This window comes from Maniola jurtina, chromosome 4, assembly GCF_905333055.1.
Source record: "Maniola jurtina chromosome 4, ilManJurt1.1, whole genome shotgun sequence".
In the NCBI taxonomy this organism is placed as follows: domain Eukaryota; kingdom Metazoa; phylum Arthropoda; class Insecta; order Lepidoptera; family Nymphalidae; genus Maniola; species Maniola jurtina.
In genome coordinates this window covers 8,576,297-8,603,231 of record NC_060032.1, presented here as the reverse complement: position 1 = coordinate 8,603,231, position 26,935 = coordinate 8,576,297, and the positions used below count along the sequence as shown (strand labels likewise).

The 26,935-nt window shown below is 38.1% G+C and overlaps 1 protein-coding gene across 8 annotated transcripts; it reads left to right on the top strand.

The window, feature by feature from the left end:
• Positions 1-711: 711 nt before the first annotated feature.
• Positions 712-26,935, top strand: LOC123864452 (serine/threonine-protein kinase mig-15). Of its 8 annotated transcripts, none has more exons than XM_045904891.1 (22): positions 712-1,002; positions 1,178-1,243; positions 1,844-2,051; positions 2,797-2,973; positions 3,727-3,958; positions 4,448-4,576; positions 5,074-5,304; positions 5,985-6,058; positions 6,677-6,761; positions 7,492-7,600; positions 8,507-8,527; positions 9,144-9,240; positions 10,198-10,327; positions 11,102-11,216; positions 13,279-14,109; positions 16,524-16,646; positions 22,371-22,572; positions 22,917-23,137; positions 23,635-23,825; positions 24,470-24,596; positions 25,180-25,314; positions 25,994-26,935. In XM_045904891.1, the coding sequence occupies exons 1-22, from the start codon at positions 937-939 to the stop codon at positions 26,240-26,242; spliced, it is 3,819 nt and encodes a 1,272-aa protein (XP_045760847.1). In that variant the 5' UTR covers positions 712-936; the 3' UTR covers positions 26,243-26,935. The 8 variants fall into 8 exon arrangements, with proteins under 8 accessions (XP_045760847.1, XP_045760844.1, XP_045760846.1 ...); XM_045904888.1 differs by having other exon boundaries at positions 22,191-22,572; XM_045904890.1 differs by having other exon boundaries at positions 11,084-11,216.

Genomic DNA, 26,935 nt, shown 5'->3' with positions numbered 1-26,935 from the left:
TCCTCTACTTGTGTGTGAAAATCCCGTTAAAATCGGTTCAGCCGTTCCGAAGATTAGCCTTTTCAAACAGACAGACAGACAAAAATTTTAAAAACGTGTGAATTTTAAGAACGTGGGAAGTACCCTTTAGGTTTCTTGACAGACACGACGGACAGACAGACAGACAACAAAGTGATCCTATAAGGGTTCCGTTTTTCCTTTTGAGGTACGGAACCCTAAAAAGACAATATTTTTGTACAATTTTAAACTGAAATTCTAAGCAGTCCTACATTTTTCGTTTCTAACATAAACCCGGACTACAATGAAACTCCACTCCGACGCTCCCTGATGCGGGGAAATTCGGACGGACGGCAATGGCAGCCCTGTTTAGTACATGGAGATGTTTAGTATGTTTTGCGTGATGTTTTGGAAATGGAAGCACAATGGCAGCACTGCAAGTGACATTTTCCGTAATATAAAGTGTTGCATGATAAGAATTATTGTTTCCTACATCCATGGTTGAATGTTTCTAAAAAGTCAAAAATCTCATCACAATCGTCAGAATAGCTTGTAATATTTGTATCGCTCAAAGGTGGTAATATTCTACTTTATAGTTTTAACAGCGGTGAAGTAAGAGCCACTATACTAGCAAAAATAGAAGTGTGGTAGGAATTTTGTGGAAACTTGGTAGAAAATATAACTTCAAATGACAGCAGAATTTGTATTCATGAACTGGCATCCCTGCCGGGTGGTGTGTGCGGCTTATGAATTGTGTATCTGTAATTTACTGTAATTTTAATTGTAAACAATGTATTTTAAAAATCAATCATATTCATACGTGCAAGAATAAAATCTAATCAAAACTTAAGCCAATGTTGTAATTTAAGGGCATTTATTTAGTTTTGTATTGATGTGAGGTGCTCGTGCTTTGTCTTCGTGTGTGACAATATACTCAAAATGGCGCATCAACTGGCACCGTCTGTAAATACTTCACTGGACGACATTGACCTCAGTGCATTAAAGGTAAACTTACAAACTTTAATATTATTTACTATGCCTCCAAATATTTGTAGAGACAATGGCCCTGTATTTGAAAAAAGTCCCAGGGAGCAATGATCTCACAGGGCGTGAATCATAGTTAAGTTAGGGATTATAATTAGCTTTTATCTATACATTTCTTGTGTATGCGTGATTTTAGGACCCGGCTGGCATATTTGAACTAATAGAAGTTGTGGGCAATGGCACCTATGGACAGGTATACAAGGTATGTACATTGAAAATAATAATTCAAACCCCATAACTTGGTAACTCTATGTACCTTTACTTGATTTGATTCGACTCTCACGTACCTAAATGTAATTTACTAAACGACCCATGATGACAAACTGTTGCATTTACTCTGTGAACTTTACAATTTAAATTGTTAAGTATTGTAAGGACTATTAATGTCAATGAACAGAATTAATTTTCATCTGCCAACCTCCAATAAAGCTGTGGCCTATTATTCTTTAACCCACATTATGTACCTACTCACACTTAACTCTAATTATGAGCTCTATCTATACAAATCCTGGTACATAACATATTGTATGTAATGTATATAGTTATAATCAAGAATAAAACCAATCATTTTTATTAATGTAGTACTTATGCCTAATGTATTTTTAGTTTTAGTTCTATCTTTTGTGATCATAGCTATCAGCTACATTTTCTATTTTCCCTGATTTCAATCTATAAGTAGAAAAACAATAAGTAAACTTAAAACAAACCTTGGAATAAAAACTCAAATAAATATTTATAGTAAAATACTTTAATGAAACTAACGAAAGATTATAATTTGATAAGTTAACATATTTTATTGTAGGGTCGTCACACAAAAACAGGGCAACTTGCTGCCATCAAGGTTATGGACGTCACACAGGATGAGGAGGAAGAGATAAAACTAGAGATCAATGTCCTAAAGAACTATTCCACTCATCGTAATATAGCTACCTACTATGGTGCTTTCATTAAAAAGAGCCCTCCTGGAAAAGATGATCAACTTTGGTTGGTCATGGAATATTGTGGCGCTGGTTTGTATTGCTTATTTATAATATTGTTTCTATTAAATAAATATGTTCTAATTGGTACATTGATGATATATTTGAAGGAATTTCTGAAAATCCTGAGACATTAATTTTTGCCCAAAATCTCAATGTGTATGTAGATTACAGATAAATTAGGGGTTTGGATCTATTTTTTGTGGCCAATTGGTATCTAAAATAATCTAAAATGACTGGTCTAAATGCATTTCTACCTCTTTCATAATGCTCCCTAAGGAAAAACTTAATAGTAGATTTGGGCTTGTCAATTTAAGTAGTTCAGTTAAGGGATTGTTTACAACCAATTTAGCCACAATATCATCTAGCTGCTTTATGACCAAGCAAAACCTGTAATCTTGACTGTTGCGACTTTGCCCAGCTCAGGCAAGGTGTTGCGTGAATCACATAAATAACATTAATTTTGTACAAAATGTATTCTTTTATTCTCTCTCGTCTGGCTTTACACTGAATAGCCAATGTCAAGTTTGTAGTTATTTACAAGTTAGGGAAACTATATGTATAAGTATGGACTCTGTCTGTGCCGGCGCCCACCGACATACACGCGGCGCCCCATTAGAGCGCTTCCCAGTCAGTTCCACCACCAATAAACACCAGCAGAACACAAAAACTAACAAAAAAGCACTCCAAAAAGACACAACACGCGCGCCAGCAAACGCCACCACAGACGAAGTCCTGTACAAAATGTTAATTAACATTGATAAATCCAATATTTCAGGGTCTGTGACGGATTTGGTAAAATCAACTAAGGGACAGTCATTAAAAGAAGAATGGATTTCATATATTTGTAGAGAAATCCTAAGAGGTCTCAGTTATTTACACTCCAATAAAGTAATACATCGAGATATCAAAGGACAAAATGTGCTTCTAACTGATAATGCTGAAGTCAAACTTGGTAAGTACAAGTTATTTGTGCTACTAAATGTTTATAAAAGAACTTATTATTATTTTTCATGACTTTTATGTACAGTGTAAACTCTTTTTAAACATAAAAATTTATATATTCAAAACTTTATTAGTTTTAGTCTGTAATTCATAATTATTGCTTGCATCACCTGTTTGTTCAATAGAAAATCTTAATCAATAACTAATTGTATGCATAGTGGCTTAATTATTGTGGGAAACTTCATACAACTGAACAATAAACTACATAAGCATAATATATTTAGCTCTAAGTACACCATAGATGAAATAAAACAGTTTCTCTTTAATAAAAATGTTCAGAACATAAAATGAAAACATAATCTTCTACTTCTATTTATATATATTCTGCTTCTTAGACCATTGCTGTATGTTGAGAACCTTCATGGATTTTAAGTTCACATAAATAAAGTTATCACAGTGATTTCACTATACTTGTAAAAATTGATGCTCATATTCCTTTTTCTTCATCTTTTCTTATCTATAGCTCTTGTACTGCAGGATTCTCATATCATTATAGGCTATAATAGTGTAATATTGTCTTATTGCATCATTGGCGAATTAAACTGTCCATTTGTTACAACTGTAACACAAAATTAAATTAAAGATACATGTATAACATAAATAAACAAACTTCAATAAAAAAAAACCAAATATTATGTCACCAATAGAAATAAGAAACTGTGGAATAAAATGGTGAAATTATTATTTTTTACGTTTTGTACAGTTGACTTTGGAGTGTCAGCTCAACTGGACCGAACAATTGGCAGAAGGAACACATTCATTGGCACTCCATACTGGATGGCACCAGAGGTCATCGCGTGTGATGAGAACCCTGAAGCGACATACGACAATCGGTCTGATCTCTGGTCACTTGGTATCACTGCCCTTGAGATGGCAGAGAGTCAACCACCTCTATGTGACCTGCATCCTATGAGAGCACTGTTTCTCATTCCAAGGTAAATGTTTAAGGATTTTGCACACTAGTAGTCCTAGTCCAAGAGTCAAGACTTCTTGCTGCATTTATAGATTATTAGGATTCATTGTATCATGGACTTGGTCGCTTACTCTTGTTGGTTGCTAACTCCTAGCTGGTGTCCAGTCTCGGATTACTAGTTGAGCGATATGCCTTACACTATTCACTGTCCTATATCTAAAAAGCAGTTCACTGCAAATTTTCTGGTATTGCCAAAAAAGTGGAAATTTTCAAAAACTAATGTTTCTAGAGTGTGCTAAGACCAAGGATTTTAGTTACTTTTAATAATGGTCCTACATAGCAGGCTTACCACAGATGTTTTATCAGTAAATTTGTAGAGATCTCAGCTGTCCAATTGATACGAATACTACCTGCACTAGTCTTATGAATTTGATCCTGCCCACAATGGAATATTATGGTTACCTTGATTGTCAGGATTGATTTATTAAATATAAATATATTTTTGTTACAGAAACCCACCTCCTCGTTTAAAATCTAAGAAATGGGCCAAAAAATTTCATGGTTTTATTGAAACCGTGCTTGTAAAAGACTATCACCAGCGTCCGTACACTGAGCAACTTTTGAAACATCCATTTATCAGGTAAAATAATAGATCTTGAATCTTGGTTTCTAATTGTTGGTGGATATTTGACGAAAATCTAGCTTGAAGGCACTCACATTTTATGTGGCAAGATACACGGACACCAAAAGAGCATTTCACAGTGCCACACCTTTGTATAGAAACTTTTCATGCAAGTAGATTGAATGTCGATCACACAAGCATGCCAGCCTTCTCTGTTAAGATATCCCTTAAGATTGTGAAGTTTCTGAACACACTGTCTTTTTTAGTGGTCTGGTATTTTTTGACAAATGATAATATGACTAGATAATAATTTATGGACAGATTTTAGATAGATGGAATAGAACAGTGAAACATAAAGAGTCTACGTGATCTGTCTGTGAAATATTGAGATAATATGAATTTTGAAGCTGTTTCTTGCAGTAGAAGTTACTTATAGTACTTCATGCAGTCCTTTGAGTTTTTTAATTTAGTTTAGAGATTAATTGTTGAGATTAATTCCTTTAAATTACTTCCAGGGATCAGCCTACAGAAAGACAAGTGAGAATACAGTTGAAAGACCACATAGACAGGTGTAAGAAGAGAAAGCAGGATAACTCAGTGAGGGAGGACTACAAGTACTCCGGTTCGGAGGGCGAAGAGGAGGACAACGCGGTCGCCGGGGAGCCCTCGTCCATCGTGCACAACGCCGCCGCGCACCAGGGCGGCGACACGCTGCGCAGGAACTTCCAGCAGATACAAGAGGGCAGGTTGGTGACCCACATTCATCAGACTAATCATTCATTCCACAGCTGCAGAAAACAAACAAGTAATTTTAAAAGTTTAAAACCCGACTGCGATTTGTCATGTGTTTATAAATGAACAAAAAAATGATTTTTTTCTCACATTCTAAGATGCTGCATATATCATCATCATGATCATCGCCGGCTCACTACAGAGCACTGGTCTCCTCTCAGTGTGAGAAGGGTTTTGGCCAAAGTCTACCACGCTGGCCAACTTCGGATTGGCAGATTAAAATTTGAACTATAGTGTCACTCAGAATGAAAAAGATTTTTAAGCATGCAGAAAGGTGGAAATTGGAATAAAGAAAAACATAGGTTTGGAGATATAGTTGTGGAATGGGTGTAAATGTTTCATTGGAGACAGTTATGGTTTGAGTGTTTTATATGTGTATTTTTCCATAAGGCCTCATTCGTACGAGAGCTTTTTTAATGTCCGTTAAAAAAGCGTTCAAATAGAACAAATGCATTCCCAAGTATCTGTTCACAGGTCAACGCTTTTTTATTGTGTACTGTTGTACTTTTTTAACGCTCGTGTGAATTAGGGCTTAAGTAAATAAAGCAAATTAAATTAATTATCAATTCAAATGTGTGGTGATTCCACCAGCTATTCATTGGTTAAAAACTAAACTGCAGTAATGATCTTTCAGAGCCGCCGAAGCGCAGCAGCCACAGCCGCCGCCCAAACGTAACAGCAAACGTGAAGAGCGTGAGGAGATACCAGGTGAGGTCTTATTCTACATTTTCAGATCGAAAGATGATGGTGGATAAACATCCTCGTCGAATGGCCTATATGCAATGGTGGCTTTATTGCCATCTCTTTCTGAGTACACTACGGTGAATAAATCTATCCTTCTCACATTTTTGCCATAGATCTGGCCTAGTTATTAGTCAATGTTCCGTGCTTAACTGCTGGCCCGTGCCTTTCGTACTGAAACACATTCATGCCTACATCATACACACTAAACTTTGTGTTGTAAGAAAGAACTGCTTTGGTTTATTGACTTGACAGATAAACAGATAAATGTGAAGGTTTATTTTGTTTCTTGGTTTATTGATTTATTACTTTGTACTTCAATCACGTCCAACGGAGCGAAGGATTGGCGTGATTTATTCCAGTGGAATACTTAAAACCCGGAGATCCTGGATAATCAAAGTTCCCACGCAAGTTAAAAAATTCCAAATCTACGCAAACAAAATTACGGGCATCAGCTAGTAATGGAAAAAACAGATTAGATTCAAGATAGACACAAAAATAAGTAGACAGACTATAAATAAATAAATTATACAGCAGAGATTAATTAATGCTATTTAATATGATTCTGTTTTTATATTCCTACAGAGCCTGGCCCACCGGCGAGGCCGTCCATTCCACAAAGACTGATTGTAGTGCCAGACCCGCAGGCACAACAGCCAAATAGATATAGGTAAATATTCCCAATTATAGGCTTCCATACCCGAAGAGTGCCAACGGGACCCTGTTCCTAAGCCTCCGTTGTCCATCCGTCTGTCAGCGGGCGGTATCTCATACGCGTTTATGAGATATATCTCATAAACAGTAATAGGCGGAGATACTGTACAATCCACCATCTCCCATGGCCCCACCAACCTTGCGGTTATAATATTAGGAGGAGAGTTCAAAATTTTCACAGAGTGTATATTTCTATTGCCACTATAACAAACAACAAATAATAAAAAACCAAGATAACGAATTCGATATCGCTGCCAAGCAAATTTTTTTTTTTAAAAGGACATAATTATTATGTAGTCCTTTAACTCTACACTTTATAGTTTTAATTCTTTTAAACCTTTACACACGCATTGTGAACTTTCGTGGTTTATTGCTGTGTCATAGTCATAGTCATAGTCATTTATTCTTGATAATATACATTATACTTCAATCCAATAATTCAAATTATTTTTATAATAAAATGTCACAAAGCAGACTCGTCATTTTATGATAATAATAAAAAAAGTAAAAACCGCTATGAACAAATGTATTGTTAAGCCTTTATTAACTATAAAAAAACTAGCCTGGGCGCCACTAGTATTTGGTCCTGTTTAATTTAGTTCCACGGACGCAATATAGCTAGATATTTTATTTTTTTGGTCAGGCTTGTACAACATTGTAAAATTGTACCTTATGGTTTACATCAGACCCCTGCCGCCCACGCCGAAGTCGTCGGGCTCGTCCAACAGCTCGGGCTCCAACAACGGCACGCCGCAGCCGCCGCAGCGCGGCTCGCACCACATATTCAAGCCCATGGTACACAACATTCACAGTTCTCTCATAAATCTATTATTATTCTTATCTTTTCAATATTATGTAACTCTGTCGCCATATCCATGCAAAATTTGGCGGCGTATGTACGATCGCTGCTGTGAAATCATTCTTACAGAGATAAGAAACGGTTTTTAATCTATATACAATTTTTCTGGGGGGACCTCGGCCGTGGCTAGTTACCCTCCTACCGTGCCGCCAAACGATTTAACGTTCCGGTACGATGCCGTGTAGAAACCGATAAGGGGTATGGTTTTAATAAAAGCTGCGATAGCTCTTCCAAGTTAGCCCGCTTCCATCTTAGACTGCATCAAATGGAAATTCAAAAAAAAAAATTTATTATTGTTAAAACATATCAGCAGTACCGCGTCTCCAGTTTCGAGTTGGCCACTATGAATATGGCTTTAAATTACTGAAGGTCAGTATTTTTGGAATGGATTTCTTCATGAGGTTTTGTTTGTTCAAAGTAACTCCTTAAATACTGCTCAAATATTTTATGTCCCAACATAATTAAGTATTACAATATTGAATATTTTCTCTTGCATGTGCGTCTCAATTGGGATGATGCCTATGTCAGAAATAAATTATTTCTTAGGAATTATCTAACAGAGCGTCGTCCGAAATTCCTAAAAGCCACGTCCGCTGTTAGTTTTAAGTTTGCTAACTATTTAAAATTATCGATTTAATTAAAATGTACATCAAATTACGTCCATCTATGTATGTATTTAATTCAAGCCCCCTTACTAAGCGCTCGTTTTGAGATTTGGTAAAAAGTCTCTGATATGACTAGTAGTCATCATCCCTATTGTGTATGTGATTTTTGTTTATTAGCTTGTTTTTTTGTTTTCATGTCACGCTGTTTTTGTTTGCACATCCAATTAATGAGTGCAGCTTCCGCCGCGGAGGCCGGAGGTAGGTTTGCTTTTTTTTAAATTTACTAGCGACCCGCCACGGCTTCGCACGGGTGCAATTTACTAATGAAGAATTCCTCTCATACGAATCTAGTCTCAAAAATTAAAAAAGCAACAAAAAAAACTGCTAAATCGGTCGAGACTCGATCGAATGATCTTTCATACTTGCGGCAATACAGAAAACTTAGATATAAATTATTAATCATTTATTCTTTTACTTGGTTTCTGCTTTACTTCAAACTGCTGAGTCTATTTAAATAAGCTATGTACGTCATAAGAATTGATCACTGTTATAATTTTAAGTAACACTATTAAATAAAATGTTGAAAAATTGATGTGGGAGAAAAGAAAATCAAAAGCCAGACCAGGGTAGGATACATACAAAGCTTTTGAGGATTTTTACTTTTAAAGCAATCCCTATAATTACGTATGGTTTTTTTTTTTTACTAAGACAGGAATGTAGGGTAACACATATTTTCATACAAAATATCACACCCAATGTCTAAAATGACCTCTGTCAGAATTCCACCAAATTAAAAATAAATCAGACAATAGGCCATTACCACTTTCAGTAATCAATTATTAACATGTCGAATATTAATGTAATGTTTTATTAGGATCTGGACAAATTGGCGGCGCAGCTCAACGAGTTTGCTGTCGTATCCGGGAACGAGCCGCCCAACCGACCGCCGCGCGCCCCCACTAATGGACAAGGTATATCGTAATTTTTTAACATCGCGCAAACTCAAACTCAAAATCATTTATTCAAAGTAGGTATCTATTGTACACCTCTTGATAGTCAGAATTGTTAGATTTGTAAGATGATATAGTGGTGATAATTAAATACGTAAACTTAAAACTAAAGCTACGACGAAGGTTCCAAACGCGCCCAGGTCTGAGGTTGCGTATGCGTGAAGGTATTGACGTGCGAATTAAAAACAAAATGAACGTTTTCATAAGAACTTATAATTTTTAAATTGTATTAATATAATAACTCAAAATTAAAAAAACACCCCCGACACAAAAACCTCTATAAGAAAACTAGAAGAGCTGATAACTTTCAAACGGCTCAACCGATTTTCTTCGATTATAGCTAAGAACACCCTCGATCAAGCCACCTTTCAAACAAAAAAAAACCAAATTAAGATCGGTTCATTCGTTTAGGAGCTACGATGCCACAGAGAGATACATAGATACACACGTCAAACTTATATCACCCCTCTTTTTGGGTCGGGGGTTAAAAATAAGTACCTGCTAGTTCATAGAAAAAATCATTATTACATATTACTTGGCATAAGTGCTCATTGTTTCAAAATTTAAGAATCGTTGTCTAAGGCTGAGATCTATAGAGCGCACTTTGAATTTACTAAGACTTAAGACACTGTTAAAACGAGATAACGCTGGCATAAATCTGACTCGTTTTAACTGAAACTCGCTCTGGCTTGGCCTACATTTGAAATCTATTTTCAACCTAACTGTACAAACGGCCACGTAAGTTTTTTCTTGAATTCATTTGTTTATTGTTTTCTCACAAATCAAAGAAAAGTACTATTCAAGCCGAAATAGCATTAACTGCCTCATTTTATTTAGTCTTTGCAATATTACTCTGCCGGCAATTGCTTGATTTCCGGCCTAGACAGTAATGTATAGACGGCGTTGTGGTGTCCGCAGGGCCGCCGGTGGAGCGCAGCGCGCCCGAGCCACCGTTCGAGGAGTCTGACAGCGACTCGGAGGCGGAGGAGAGCGGCGGCCGCGTGCGCAACGACGGCACGCTGCTGGCTAGCGACCCGCCCAAGCCGCTGTGAGTCAGTTGCGTTGGTATTGCGGCGCCTGAGCCGCACCGCTGCGTCATCCTACATAGAAATCACTGTACCATGCCACACGATGCGTTACGTCGGTTGACGCGCAACGAACTTGGGACCAGAAAGAGGGGAGATAATGCGTTGCGACACCATACTTTTTACCAGAGTGGGGACGCAGTGCCCGTGTAGCACCCAATACTAAAATCGTGTGATCGGAACGTATCGTGTGGCCTCAATCTTATAGCGGTTTGGTACGTCACAGCAGCGGTGCGACACCACACAATATCGATTATAAACTGGTCGCCGGTACTATCTCATGCACAACTGCCCAGAAAAGGCAGTGTTATGTTTTCAGGGGTCATGTTAGACGCGTGGATTTTGGTTTTTATAAATCCTCGTGTAAACTCTTTGATTTTCCAGCATATAAAGTAGCCTATATCTAGAGGATGCGAGCTCTGCACCAAATATATAAAGACTGCGAATTTATACACTTGGGTTTAGTTTTTAACAGTCCGGTGGGAACTCTGATTTTCAGTAACAAATTTTTTCACAATCGGTTGAACGGATGGGACCTGAAAAGCCAGCAAACAGACGCTCCCGCATTTATAATATTAAGTATGGATTGTGTACATTTTTATTATAAATTTACAGGTGTAACTAATTACGTTCCTCTTGTTTATTTTAATTTGCTGCATGTTTATGTTTCTGTTGACTACCCTGGGTTTTGTTTGGTTTGGTTCGGTTCGGCTTGTTAGTCCCGAGTTCTGCTACAGGCCGGGGCTGAGCGCGGTGGCGGAGGACGGCTGCGGCGGCTGCGCGCCCACGCGCCCGCTGCCGCCCACGCCCGACGACGACGACCCGCACGCCGACCGCACGCTCGTCAAGCGGGTGAGTCCCAGGCGCCTGGCGACTGCGGCGAGCCAGCCATTCACAGTTCCTGCACGCACGACGCCAACTTATAGCTGGATTGTGAATGATTATTCATTTAGCGTGGCTTCCAATAAGATGTTGCGGGATGTCTGCCACGTTCTGCAGGTTCCAACGGCCAACGCGCCGCGGCTATCCTTTAATCTGATATTCCGATAATCCTTTGTGGCACGTGGGATCATAAACCGCATCAGTGACGATTGGGTGAGTAGAGCAAATTACAAACTCAGTTCAGTTGTGTCTATGCGTTGCCAAATTAAAGATTTTCGGTCAATCTGTGTTACCGCGTCTAGAATTTCGTTGTTTTATGATTCTAGCTAGCAACCAAAGCGAAAATTAATTTTATGCATGGATATTGGCATTTTTGCTACAAGTATCAGTACCGTTGATGGAACAAGTTACGCGATGTGTGATAGGATGCTCTGCAGGGCGGTGTATGGAGCAACTGCTTCATTGGCGTATTGCGTGCAGGTCTGCGAATGGCTGGCTTTAACGAACGTGCTTACAGCAACTGGCAAACGAGTTGAACAATTAATGTCCACTACCGATTTGTAGGTTTCTATCAGACCGAAATCGGTGCGAGGGAATATTTACCGCGCAGGAGCACACACTTAGTTGATCAGTTGCCCCTTTCTTTCGTGATGCGCCTACCCCTACGCCGCTTTTTGCTCAAGTTGTTTACTGGTCTCAGTTTGGTTTAACCAACGTTTTACTAGAGTTTACTTCAGTAACTAAATTCCAAGATCATATTAATTTGCTGAGCCACATCTAGTGCACAGTATACTGCCGTAGATGTACAGTGTAACGGTATATCCTCAGCACGTTGATTCCGAAAAACCTGCATCGATCATTATTACAATCGCAATTGTTGTGATTGGCTGAATTTACGGTTTTCTTGTTTCAACAATGCATTGTAGCCAATAGTGAGCGATTGCGATCGTCACACTGTAGTTGTCATTTTACCGTAATCGAGCTGCAGATTGGTTGGCCAAAATTCATTGTCGCCACAAAAAGACCATAAATTCAGCCAATCACAATAATTGAGATTGTAGCAATCATTGATGCAACTTTTTCGTAATCGATCTGCTGGACTGTTATCTTGTTAACCTGAAGCCAAACTCTAATATCTCATATCTCAGATACGGTGGAATGCAGCGAAGTTAATTGAAACTACAAAAGGATTTCTTTTGTATCAAATATGACCAAAAACATGCATACACTTCATTTTAAATTCAATTAGTAGAAAAGTAGAGATTAAAATCTTCACGACTATTTACTATCAACATTTAACAACACGACTATTTACTATCACAGTTAAAATGCATAGGTATACGGGCCTATTAAATATTGCATCATCGCGTATCGCTTTATAGTAACTAATAACACTTAAGAGTTTCATTGTAATCATTCATTTCATTTTCCATCATTGTTCCTCGTTCAAGATAATTCCTTAAAAATACAATTCACTTCGCTTCTACCTATCGTATTTTTGCGAGTAGGAGATATAATTTATTCTAGCTGTTTTGTGTTAACAGTTTGCTCACTTAGAATATTTTGATCGAAAATGAAAATGACATTAGTTATTTAAAAAAATTACGGGTGATTCGAGACAAGAAAATTACGGCTGCCTTAAAAAAATGCTCGAAACAAGAAATTGTGATTGGTTCACACAAAATTAAATCATTTTCTGTTCGATCACTTGAGACCTGTCAATAAGTGTTAATGATTTTCAGCATTTAATCATAATATAAAGTATTATTACACTCAGTTGTTTGACTAAGTCCATTTTACAATTACTATAATATTTCTTTATTGCTAGGTCTATTTCATTTCTTTTTATGAATACTTTCATCAATAAAAGAATCGTAATATTGGTCGTGGTGGGGTCATTTTACATTATTTTTCACGCCAAAGTAAGATTAGTGAGCACTTAACAATATTTTTAACAACTTTTAATATGTTACTATTTTGGTGTTCTTATTCATATTATGTACTTTTTGTACTGAACATGTTTGAAAAACAGCAGAGGGAGTCGCAAAATAATAAAAGACAATCGGATGTCGACGAAGCAGTTCTGCTGAAGGATTGGGACTTTGCCAGATTTTTCCCTTCGAGAAATGCTGATAACAAAGAAGAAAAACAAGATCTCACGAAAGACTCCGAGCACATGCGTGCGCAACTCCAACGTCAGTCCCGAATCGAAATGGAGGATGCGTGGGTTAAATACAAAGCTACAGCCACGCCGCCGGCGCGGCACAAGCAACTCCAAAAACCTAGCGAAAAGACTACACAGGAAAAGTTAACCGATATTCTAAAGTACAAAAGAGACCAGGACTCCGAAGTACAGTCTCCTAACAGATTCTTCAGAGCATTCAGGCGCGAGAACTCCGATCTGTTTCCACTGTCGAGCACGAGACATTCCGCAATTTACTTTCCTAAGCACGACAACCAAGCGGGCGCGAAGCCGCTGAGATCCAGCGGGATCTTTAATCATTCGCGCAAGCAAACCAACAAGCCGCAAACCTCGGGCGAGCCCGTCCTGACAGATTTCATTAAAATGAACGATAGTTTAAAAATGGCACAGAGAAACGAAACAAAGAAAGTCGAGAAAAAGTGTGCGGAGAAGAAGGCCGCAGCTAACAACCCCGCCGAGGCTCTGAAGAGCGTCGCCGTGCTGCTGCGACAGGACAGCGGCGACAGCGCGGCGGGCTCGCCCGACGTCGCCGCGGACGCGCCGCCGCGCCCGCGCAGGGAAAAGACCGAGTCCGATATTGTATTTCGAAGGAGTTCCCTATATAACCGGCACACAGAGCTCGTATCGAGTGGGCAGGAAGCGGTAATCGCACAGGATCAGGTAATTGCTCACTGCTCGGGATAGTTTGATTAATATATTTTTACTTACGTTTGGTATGAGGGTTCTAATCTGTTATTACTTAACCTAGTTGTATGACTAACATTGGCGATGCTGTATTGTACGCATACATTGAACGTCCCGTACGTGGTTTTGTAGCCATTGGGTGTGACCTTGGTGGAGCGGGTGAGCTGTGTGGGAATGGTTGAGCTTTGAGCATTCGTATTCATGTTGACTGAAAGTTACCGCGTGCATTTTACAATAGTTTTGAAGCAAAATATTATTGCGATTGTATTGTCATGACAGTATATTTGCTCACGCGTCTTACATTTTGGCGTGACTACATTTTCAATATTTATAAATAATAGTAGAAGTTTTTATTATTATGGGACAATGTAGGGTACATGAAGCTTAAGTAAAAGTAATTGCAATGGTAAATTATGTAGAAAACTAATTGTATCGTAGATATTACGTAGCTAGTTTCTTCTAACCGAACAACATAACACGTATACTTACTAACCTTAACATTTTCATTTCTGCGCGAGTACCGACTTCCTGCCACAAAATTCAAAATGCCCTCTGCGATGAATTGTGCCACAAAAAGATATTTTAACATCAGGAATGACCGCCTAACGACTTGTCACCGAAGCTGCCGAGAACATTCATCATCTGTTATCTGAATGTGTTTTACAATGCATGTTTTATGCTACCGTGTTTGTGTTTGTCACGCTATGCTGTTGCAACGTTAAACCAATAACTAGCCTTTCCGACCGATGCCGGGGCACTAGCCACCTTGATAAGAGACCGCGCAAACACATCTAATTTGTAAGTGCGTTCTTGCACCTTAATATATTTGAAAAATCTTGGTATGCTTATTATTCTAAGCCTTTAATAATGTTTAAAACGGAATAGAATATAAAAGCAGATCCTTATTTAAAAAATCATGAATATGATTTAAAATAGTAAAGTATTCATCCAATGTGTTTGCGCTACCCATATTAACATAAAAACATTTAAGTTGATTAATGAACTTTATAAAACTACATATTTAGAATCATTTTTGTACTATATCAGCTACTGTCGCGGCAAGGTATTTTATGGTAAGTATCAATTGCTAAGTTCAACCTACAATTTATTATTAAGTTTTGTATACATATTATAATTATAAACGTTAACGTTTTCGTTAGCCAAAATTAGAATATTGAATGTCATTTTGTATTCTAAATCAACGCATTTTGCTTTAAAGAAATTCTATTTTACTATTTTATCCGAATATAAGTAAATGAATTAACTAGTTTTAGTACTAGTAGTATTTTTATCTTCAACAAAGGATCTTTCTAATCCAAAGTTTTAGTTGTATCACTTCTGTGGTACCAGGCCGAAGACATACTATGAACACCTGAAGCAACTCACCGTGCGCGTCATGTTAGAATGTTTCTAGTGTGATTCTATTATTTAAAAAAAAAAGATTTTGAATTGACTCGGTATATTGGTATCGGCTTGTTTGCTGTGTTATTAGTATGCTCTAGGCTTTAAACAGAATGTACGCAGGAATCTTATAACGTATATTTATCGGACAACTTGTGTTAGGTTATTATTTTAAAAATGAACTGATTTAATAACTGACTGTTCACGTGCAATCTCAATTGGTGCATGCCTGATTACTTACATTTGGCGTCAGGACTCAGGTGAAAATAATGCTAGACCTTGACCCGACGGAATGGGTGATTTATCGATCTATTTATTTCATGATACAAAGTGAGGTGCGGCGACGGGTTGACTGTACCGCTGCGCAATTGGTTCGCCAGTCAATCTTTCGCTTTACGCCCTTCTACTGCTTTCATCCAGGACTACCTGATGCCAACTCTGCCGTCCTAACGAAGAGAGCAATAACTAGGTTTCGACTACTTTCGAGATATTCGCGGTTATGATTAGCTACTTACAAATCGTAATATTACATATTGCAGTTTTGATAACCAACAGAACCGAAACTACTGAAGATACAAAAAAGACGTCTAAGGCGAAAATATAGAGCTCATTTTCCTGATTACGGATATGGTCTTAAGTCAATTTGCCCAAAAACTCGACTTATTGCACTCTTTGTTAGGACGGCAGAACTGTACGCTGATTTATTTTTCATAAAAATCTGGTAGCACTGGAAACGTCAAAAAATGTTGTTTAGTTACAAAATTCGAAGTTCCCAGTATGCTCACATGACAATCACTAAAGCTATCAGCGCCTCAATGGCTATAATAAAATTGCTTGAAAAAACGTCGTCAATCGCATATCTCGTGTAGGTATATTGTTATATATCTATGCTGCCATAATATCAATTAATGATGGGTACCACTTAAGAAACTTCATACTCTAAATCTGGTTTAATTTGAACTGTTGTGATTTCGAGGAAATGTACGCAGGGTCGATCGAGTGGTAATAACGAAGGCAGCGGCTCGCGGACGAGTTCCGTGCTACCGGACTTGCTGAGTCAGGCCGGCCAGCCGACCACCCCGCCGCGGCACGACAAGTCCACCAGCGAAGAGGTAACCTCACTAACCACCCGTTTTACTCGACAAGCCTATTTTTGTATACCCGAGTATATATTTCTAGCCTGTCATCTAAACATAGCCTATATTAAAGATTATCGCCTTAAGCTTTCCGCCTACTACGTGGGGGACGTACCTACATAGGATATGCCTAGGTAAACTTACTAGGTAAAGGCTAGGCTACATTTACAAGCATTCTAACTTCATTCAATCACTCTTTTTCATTAAAACTCAGATTGGAGCTTGCTAAAACCACTAGTTTGCGCTAACGACAGATAGATTCTGATGACAAAGCGACGTCGAGATACGAGTTAATTTCAACTACTGTGCTAGGCTATATTAGCTTTTTCGCTTTGTAAACTTCGGATATAAGGGGCAAATGACATTAGAAATTTTTCATATTATGTCAAAAATTATGTAAACAAAAATCTATCTTTCATACCCCACTTGATATACCACATTTTTAATTTGTGACCTTCGTTCGATTTGTTTTACAATGTAAAAACATAAAAATGTTTTTCTAATTCTTTAATCTTCAATAAAGTTTGGCAAGCATTGTTTAAAACTTTTCCTTTTGTGAATAGTATTAATATATCTATTGTAACTAGTCCTAGTTATATATTATATTAATACTATTCACATAGTAAGTAGATTATTACTGTGGTTGTTACTAAAATAAGCAGCTTTGACGGACGGACAAACAGACAGGTGAAATTGCACAACTTTTTTTACTATTTTGGTATGGAATTGACATTTTTACGTGAATAGGTATAAATAGAAAGTTGATCACAGGCGTGTTTAGTTCGTTTTTCCTTAGTTTGCTTACAAGATAAACAAAGCGCAGAAATCCTAGGTTTTTCATTCGTATCATGATTTCATTCATGTATAACTTATTTTAGGCATCAGTGGCTCAACCTAGTTTTTGGATGTATTTATTGAAACCATACATGATTATTTATTATTCTCAGTTCGCGGTAACAAAGACGTATGAACCGCCAATAGTGCGCCTCTTACGTATTAAAATAAATATTCATTTCAGCAAGAAGATACTTGTTTACCTTTTAAGTAAACTAAGTAAAACTAAAGTATATGTCTGAATGTAGTAGGCGGAGACCTTAAAAAATTTATTGCAGTTTTAAGTAAGCTCATATTTCATTAGGGCAAAATATTAGAATGTCGACATATCGAATTCACGATTTAGTATTTACCCATTCCACTAAATCAGTGCTTAATTTTTAACTAGAGTGTAACGTTCCGCGATTTTTCATATTTATTGCGACTGGGCTCCTACCACATTTATTTTTCTTATTTTAATGACACGTGAATACAACTGAACACAACTGATTAGAGGGAACACCTCGTATACGAGAAACAGGTAACTTCGCTCGAAGAAAGAACTGTACTATCAAAAGTTATTCAAATGTCTTTTTGTGTGCAGTTAGAATGAATACCTATAAATATTTTTTCAGATTCATACAGATACTTACAGATTTGCTCGATTTTTGACAATTAATGCGTTGTGAAGATAAAATCGAGTACTTTAACTCGATTTTATCTTCGAAGTTATCTTGTGAAGATAAAATCGAGTTAAAGTGTAAGCAACAGACGTTGACAATTTTTGTCGATCGCCACTGTCGATCTTTTTTGTTCTAACTAATACCAAGGTAAAAATCACATCACTTTATCGATCAAATCTGTAAGAAGTTTACAGATTTTATTGAACGAGCGAACATAACGATTGTCGAAAATTGAGATCTTTACCTAGTCTCTAGAGACTTATTGTGTCTCTTAAGACACAATAAGTCTGAAATAAGCTGTGGTAACAACATCGGAGTGCAGTTCTTATTCCTCTTGTAAAGTTACCTCTCGCATGAACGAGGTTTTCACTCTAAAGGCGACACCTAAATACGAATTACACTGAACACCTTATAAAAGCATTTCTTAAACCGCTTAATAATTTCGAGGTTAATTGGTACATATTATAAGACACTGTGCACCATATCGTCACTTTAATGCAATATATTTTATATCGAAATTCCATTACTCTTTATCATTGACCATTGACATCCAAATGATCTAATTTTGTTACATTGATGTACAAAACAGTACTTCTTATACGCCTTTAGCAGACCGACGCATTCGCATGCGGTATTCCTTTACGCCATAGCTATAAAGGCGGGAATAGTTTTGCGGGCGAATGTGTCGGTATGCTAAAAGAAAACCGTAACACAGCACTTTCCTTATTATCTCTTCAATACATTGGAAATGCGGAAACAACTCTTGTTAAAACATGTTATAAAATGTGCAATACTAATTATATTATGACATTTAGTAAAACATTCGTCAGTATTTACCTTATGTACAGTATAAAATAACGATATAGATTCCCAGAGTTAAACATTTTTTGTGTTAGGAGCCCTTACCCAACATATTATGGTGCCAAGCTTCTAGTAATAGTATTAATGTGATAATGGTTGTCAATCATGCAAACACCCTGGAGCCTCCGTGCCACCGGTTTGCAGACTGCTGTTATCACGACGTAAGTACGAATCGTATCGCAACAAGAATGCTTAATACGACATATCATAGAATGTTGTAATAGATTTGTCACTTCTTCTTGTTATGTATGCATTACCTGAATAGCTTACGTGTAATATCCATCCGCTGATCCATATACATTAGCATTGAGAGTAGTTTTGACGATATATCGAGACAGCTTTTAGGCTCGACGCATATTGCGGTAGAGTTGAAACGATGCGATACGACTTGTCCAAAATGTTGCTCAGTAAACTGGAGATATATTTTCCTTAACATTATTGACACAAATTACTCAAATTAATAAAAATTAAAAGCAATTCGTTACGAGCATTGGCCTCTTTTCCATTTTTCAGCCCATTTGCACAAGGATATTTGAACTGATTTACTTAAATTTTGTAATGCTGTCACTTTTTTAGGAAGAGTTTAATGCGGTTGCCAAAAAGCTACGGCATTAAAAAAAAATCAGTTTAAGTCAAATCTCGTTTTTGTACGTGTATGTACGCGCGGTTTTTGTCACGCTCATCTCATCTCATAAGAGGGTAGACGTGCTTGTTCGTATACGCGCGAGCCCCGGAAAACACCAATCCATATTACTACTTTGGTTCAAGCGAACACGTCAGAATGAGCGCGTTCACGTACATTCGGTTTACTGAATCGCAAAATATGTCCCGCGTGTAACTGCGGAGGCATGTCAAAACGCGCGGATAAACGATAGTCTGAAACCACCCATAGTGGAGATAAAGTTCGGATTATCTACTTTGTAACATTTAAGTAAAGATGTTTCGCTTCATATCAACTCACTGCAATGTGTCTTGAACCTTACCGTAACCGCTGTGGTACGATGGGCTCTAAATGTGTAAAAATAAATCTTTTTACTAATTGCAGCATTGTACAGATTTCTTAAGATAATAAAATTGATACGACATGAATATTAAAACAAAGGACAATATCAAAAATAGATTGTTTTCATTAAAGTTTAAAATGTTTTTTAATTATTTTGAAAGTGAAAGGTATGCACTCAAAAGATTGTCTGTTACATGAATTTAAATAGCATAGAAAATAGAAAATCATTTTCCATCTTTCAAACACATAATATTATATGAACGTGGAATGCGTCACAGCACCCTAGCTTTTTTTTTCAAAACCGTCATAATAATACATATTAAATTATTTTAAATCAATCATTACTGCTACATTCCGTTCATTGAAGTTTGCCAAAAATAAATTTGTAGATAATAGCATCGCAGCAAATAACTTTCCAATCATATTTGAGATGACAACTAATAAATGGGAGATGGATTTCAATATATTATTATGACTAACAAAGGATTTAAGGATCTTTATATGCGTTAAAACTCAAAAGCAATGAAACTAACTAGGATCTTACTATTCAAACAAGATTGACATGCTATTTATGTAAGTAGTTTTTTTCCGGTGCTGATATTTTATTTGTTAAAAAACCGCACAAGTGCCGCTACTTGACCGGTGTTTGCTCAATTGTCAAATTTTTAACTCTAGCTATTCATTCATTATTTATTTAGCTATTCTTAAGCGGTTCATGAGATACAACCCGCTTCATGACAGACAAACGGACGAACAGCGAAGGCCTAGTACTAGGGTCCCGTTGCGTTTCATTGCAGTTGTGTTTCATCGTATATTATAAAATCCACAGATTATAACAAATGATAACTATAATAATAAAAAGAGATCGGTCTCGATTATAATACTTAACTTTGTAAAAAGTTCGTTTTGTTTATTACGGGAACAAGGTGACGTCTCGGTCTTTCTCCTTCAGACAAAAACGACGAATCGAGACGACAAATCGTTCCTATTATGCGAGGTCTTTACACGCCTTTTCCTCATAAGTGCGATATTCCGACCGGGATATCGATCGATAAGACGGGCGATATTGACTACTTCAAATCGACTTTTATGTCGAATTTCACAGTTGTAGTAGTACTACCATACCAATATTATGAATGTGAAAATGTGTCTGCTTGATTTCTCGGCTCATCTGCTTAACAGTTCTTGATGAAATTCGAGACAGAGATACCTAGCATCGCAGGCTACTTTTGTCCCGGAAAATCACACAGTCCCAAAATATTTTGGGACTCTTTGATTCTCAATTTTTTTTACCCGACTACGGCAAAGCCGAAAGGAAGGGTTATGATTTTAGCAGTCTATTTAAATACGGGATTCTCAAAATACCTAAATCCATGTGGAACGAAGTCGCGAGCATTATCTATCTGATACACAGATAGCATCCTGAAGACGGGCATATTTCGAAAATCAAAAAGTTCCCACGGGATTTTTTTTTTAAACAATCCACGTGGACGGAGTCGCAGGTATCATCTAGTTAGTGTATTAATAAAAATAAAAATAATAATACATATTATACATTAGGTACAAATGCATAGGTAGCAATAAACTTTGTGGCAAATGGCGCAAGAGCAGGGGTCGCCCACTTTCTTCCATGCACCCGCTTGAATCCTAGACTTTGCACTACCCACAACTCCTAAACAGAGATTTCATCACGAGTCACGACACCAAGAACAAATCTTACATTGATTCCGGGCGGGATTCGTCACTTGTGCGGAAGAGGCGAAGGAGGCGTTAGACGAGCGTTACAGCAGAACAGAAACTCTTTGGCAACACCCAACCACACTACCTGACATGATGTTGATTCAAACAACGTGTGTGCTGACGGTGTCATACAAAGTACAGTTGGCGTCAGCTTAAAAGAACCCTGACTTTGGACGCGGCGAATGTGTGATTTTTTGATATATCTGATGTACGATAAGTCACGGAAGGGGTTTCCGTGCCGCCGCGCTATTGTTTCGTCAGTGAACCTTCCCACTATCGTCTACAGCTCCTTTTACCTGACACCAATTGTACTATGCCTTGATTTGGATCAACTTGCGTGATTAGCCAGGAGTGGGGTGTTGCCAACGCGTTTCTGGCGCTAACTGTGAAGTGATGGTATCCTTTCGTTGTCGGTTCCAGTATAGGCAAGCGATCGCGACAGGCGCGCCCCACCACCACCACCACCCGTCCCCGTCCTCCGTCCAGTCGACCCCGTCCAAGTCGTTCGTGGCGGGCGCGGCGACGCCGCTCGCGCACGGCCTGCAGCACTCGCCGTCCAACTCGTCGGTGGGCTCGCAACAGTTCCTCCCCTTGCAACAGAAGCAGCGCTCGTTCCTCACGTTCGGCTTCGGCGCGGGCGCGGCGGGCACGGGCACGGGCGGCTCGGGCAACGCGTCGCGGCGCGAGAGCCACGTCAACGTCAACGTCACGCCCACCGGCCACGACCTGTCGTCCGACACGCCCGAGATCCGCAAGTACAAGAAGAGGTTCAACTCCGAGATCCTCTGCGCGGCGCTGTGGGGTCAGTCCGCTTCACTTACCAGTTACCACACACTTCACATACACAACTTATTATGATAGGCAAAGTCATTATAACAGCGCAAATGAGCAAAAATATATTCACATTTTTCCTTTGCTTTAACATACTTGCGATTAATTAATGTATTTGCTACTCCCGAATAGTATTCGTAATACTAAACATTCTGCAAAAAGATATCACTCGCAGTCATAAGTTTCACTCCAAGAATTTATTTGTTATTAATGATTATTGATTTATATTAATGATGTTTTCGACTTACTTAGTGTGTTTTAACTTTAGTTTCCATAATGGTAACAAATGAAATAATGTGTAAAATGGTTTTCCAGGCGTCAACCTGTTAATAGGTACAGAGAACGGTCTCATGTTGCTGGACCGCTCCGGTCAGGGCAAAGTGTACCAGCTGATCTCCAGGCGCCGCTTCCAACAGATGGAAGTGCTAGAAGGACAAAACATACTCGTCACCGTCTCGGGCAAGAAGAATCGTGTTCGCGTGTACTACTTGAGCTGGTTGAAGTCGAAGATCTTGCGTACGGACGGTGCGAATGATGTTAGTACATATATTTTATATATTGATATAAATGTTTATATTATTATTATCATCATCATGATCTATATAAAATAGCAATAGACCATTACCTCGTGTACTTTAATGATCGAAGCATAAGTAGGGTTCCGCACCCACACAAAGGGTGCGTGTGAATCTTGTGACAGCCTGGTGGCTAAGAATTCGGCCTCCTATTCGGGCGGTCGGGTGTTCGATCCCGCGCACGCACCTCTCACTTTTTGGAGTTGTGTGTGTTGCAGGCAACTAAATATCGCTTGCTAAATGCTAATGACGAATATTCGTGAACCGTATAACATATGCTCCCAAAGACGTCTCTTTGACCACTCTGCCATGAGTGTTACGATGAAGAAGAAGAAATCCACGTAGATGAAGTCAAAGACATCATCTAGTTGTCTAATTTTAAACACTTAGTAGTAACATCGCCAATGTTTTTTTTCGAAAAGCTGTCTCTTTACAAGTTTGTAAATAATTTGTTGCAGCAAGTGGAAAGGAGGAATGGCTGGATCAACGTGGGCGAGCTGCAGGGCGCGGTGCACTTCCGCATAGTCAAATACGAGCGGATCAAGTTCCTCGTCATCGCTCTCAAGGACTCCATTGAAATATACGCGTGGGCTCCCAAACCATATCACAAATTTATGGCCTTCAAAAGTTTTGGTGACTTACAACACAGGTATTCACTATGACATTCAAATCGTATCTATCGGTAGTCCGCTCAGAGGACGATTTTAGGCTGAAGCCGAAGAAGATTAATCCGCTATAAGTACACCTTTCGACTAAAACCGAAGGTTTAATAATCTAGAAATTCAATTTAGGAATGCCTAATATTAACTAAAATTAAGTTTTTTAAGTTGACTGTTATAAATTGTAAATATGGCGTTGATTCTGATTTCTGATGTTTCTTCATCGGCTCTTTTGCGTTCTCGCGCATACCGAACAGTTCGTTCAATCTCGGCGCTTGCTAGAAACTTTCGGCTTTGGCAAAAACTTATGTTATTGAAACCAAAGCCGAAGAGTCGAACCCTATCTGTCAGATAAACAGCCGCTGGGTATACTATAGACTTGCGATAACTTTCTATAAAGACCTTTTAATAAAGGATTTTCAGAATTTCTACGAAACCGAAGCCACTTTTCGAAGTGACAAGTTGTAAAAATGTATGGTTACAAACGATATTATAAGTTGGTTCAACTACATACAAAGTAACATTGTAGGATTAAATAATTTTGTCAGTACTAAAAAATCTGAGCAGAGTCTGATCAAAATTTGTAAAAATCCTCATATCGTGGTAATTTTCTTACATATTTCTATATTTTCAGGCCTTTATTAGTTGATTTAACTATTGAAGAAGGAACAAGACTGAAAGTAATTTATGGATCAGCAGACGGCTTCCACGCTGTCGACCTCGACACTGCCAGTGTATATGACATTTATATTCCAAAACATGTAAGTTATAGTATGATAGCAACAACATAAATTTTTAGACTTGTTGCTAGGTGTTAAGTTTTATTTTAGAAACATTTTTGTTCTCATTTGAAAAAAACCGGCCAAGTGCGAGTCAGACTCGCGCACTGAGGGTTCCGTACTCGGGTATTTTTTCCAACATTTTGCACGATAAATCAAAAACTATTATAACATAAAAATAATTAAAAATCTGTTTTAGAAGGTACAGGTAAAGCCCGTTCATATGATACCCCACTTGGTATATATCTTACTTTGAAAATTGAAACATATTTTAATTTTTTTTTTAAATGATTTGACCACAAATTCGCGGTTTTCTGATTTATTCCTGTTCTTGTGCTATAAGACCTGCCTGCCTACCAAATTTCATGATTCTAGGTCAATGGGAAGTACCCTATAGGTTTCTTGACAGACATGACGGACAGACAGACAACGAAGTGATCCTATAAGGGTTCCGTTTTTCCTTTTGAGGTACGGAACCCTAAAAAATCTGGCCACTTGAACGATGTCATTTTGTCCGTGATCTGTCATCTATACCTACTATTCTGTAAGTCATGTGTGTTTCCAGACGCAAGGCGCTATAGTTCCACATTGCATTGTACCACTGCCTAATTCCAATGGCGTGCAGCTATTATTGTGCTACGACAACGAGGGTGTCTACGTCAACACTTACGGCAGAGTTAGCAAAAATATACTTCTGCAGGTAAGTAACAAGCACCAACTGTTATTTAATTCTAAAAGCTTGCATCTCCCCAGCGAATTCGCATTATAACTACACAAACACCTTTTCAATGGACAAAAGTATGGCTTTACAAGAACTTCTGCTTCGTACCAGCGTACAATATAGGTAACACAATTTTGTTTTAAATTGCGGCCGTTCTGAAATTCGCAATCTTGGTTTTTTATAATTTGTTACTATAGCGGCAGTAGACGCTATGGAAATTTGACTCCCTGTTAAGGTTTATGATATATAGCCCGCTGACAGACAGGCGGACGGACAGCGGAGGTTTAGTAGTAGTCTCGTTGGCACTCTTCATATACGGAGCATTAAAAACGATAGACGGGATCCCAGATGCTAGACTAGTGACCGCTCCGAAAAACGCAGTATTGGCAGACGACATCACACAAGTCGTACAGAGACGCTGAATTCAGGCGGCGCAAGATTGTGGTGTGTGGAAGTCTCTACAAGAGATCTAAATAATAATAAGAACTATTTTTTTTTATTCTTTTGGCACGTACGTAATTTTTCGTAATTGAGTGTGTATATAGATTTAAGAATGTATTGATATTATAATTTTCTGGTATCCTAATAAATAAATATAAATATGTCCAGCTGTGGACGTGTGACGGTTGGCGATGATGATGAATACGTTTGGTTCCAGTGGGGCGAGATGCCCACGTCGGTGGCGTACATCGGCACGGGGCAGATCATGGGCTGGGGCAACAAGGCCATCGAGATCCGCTCGGTGGAGAGCGGCCACCTGGACGGCGTGTTCATGCACAAGAAGGCGCAGCGGCTCAAGTTCCTGTGCGAGCGCAACGACAAGGTGTTCTTCTCGTCGGCCAAGGGCGGCTCGTCGTGCCAGATCTACTTCATGACGCTCAACAAGCCCGGCATGGCCAACTGGTAGTGACGACACTTGTGATAATGACAGATTGATATGTGCTCAAAAGACAATCCACAAATATTACACTTTCGTATTCGATGACCTTTATCTTTTGACGAATGTGGCGTTTTGTACTGAATACTGTAATTTCAATACGAGCTACTGAGAAATATATATTAGTAAGCAATAACCTATAGGATAAATGTTTTGATATTGACAATTATTCGTAAGTTAATACGCTTAGGTTTTACGTTGCAGGTGTTAATTTCTGTAAGAAAATGTAATTCAAATCAAACGATCATATTATGCCATATATTGTTTATAATGCTAGGCTAGTTGGGTGATGATTTACATACGTAATTGCGTTTGTTAATTTAATTTACACAAAGGTTGATGCCATGTTGAACATATTTGTATTATTATCGACAAACTTACAAATTAACACAATTCGATTTAGATACTGTAAATTACCCACGATTCTATAAGGTTTAAATAAGAAATTGGCACTTAGTCAAGTCACCGTGTATGATAATAATCACACCAAACTGCAATAATTTTATTAATGGATAAATCCTAAAAAATTTGGTACTATTTATTATTTATTTGTTATGTACTATATTATTTACATGTATAAAGATGTAACTGTGCATATTGAAAATTATATATTTGATGACTTTTTATTTGAAATTCCTTAGCCCAATAAAAAAAACGAAATAT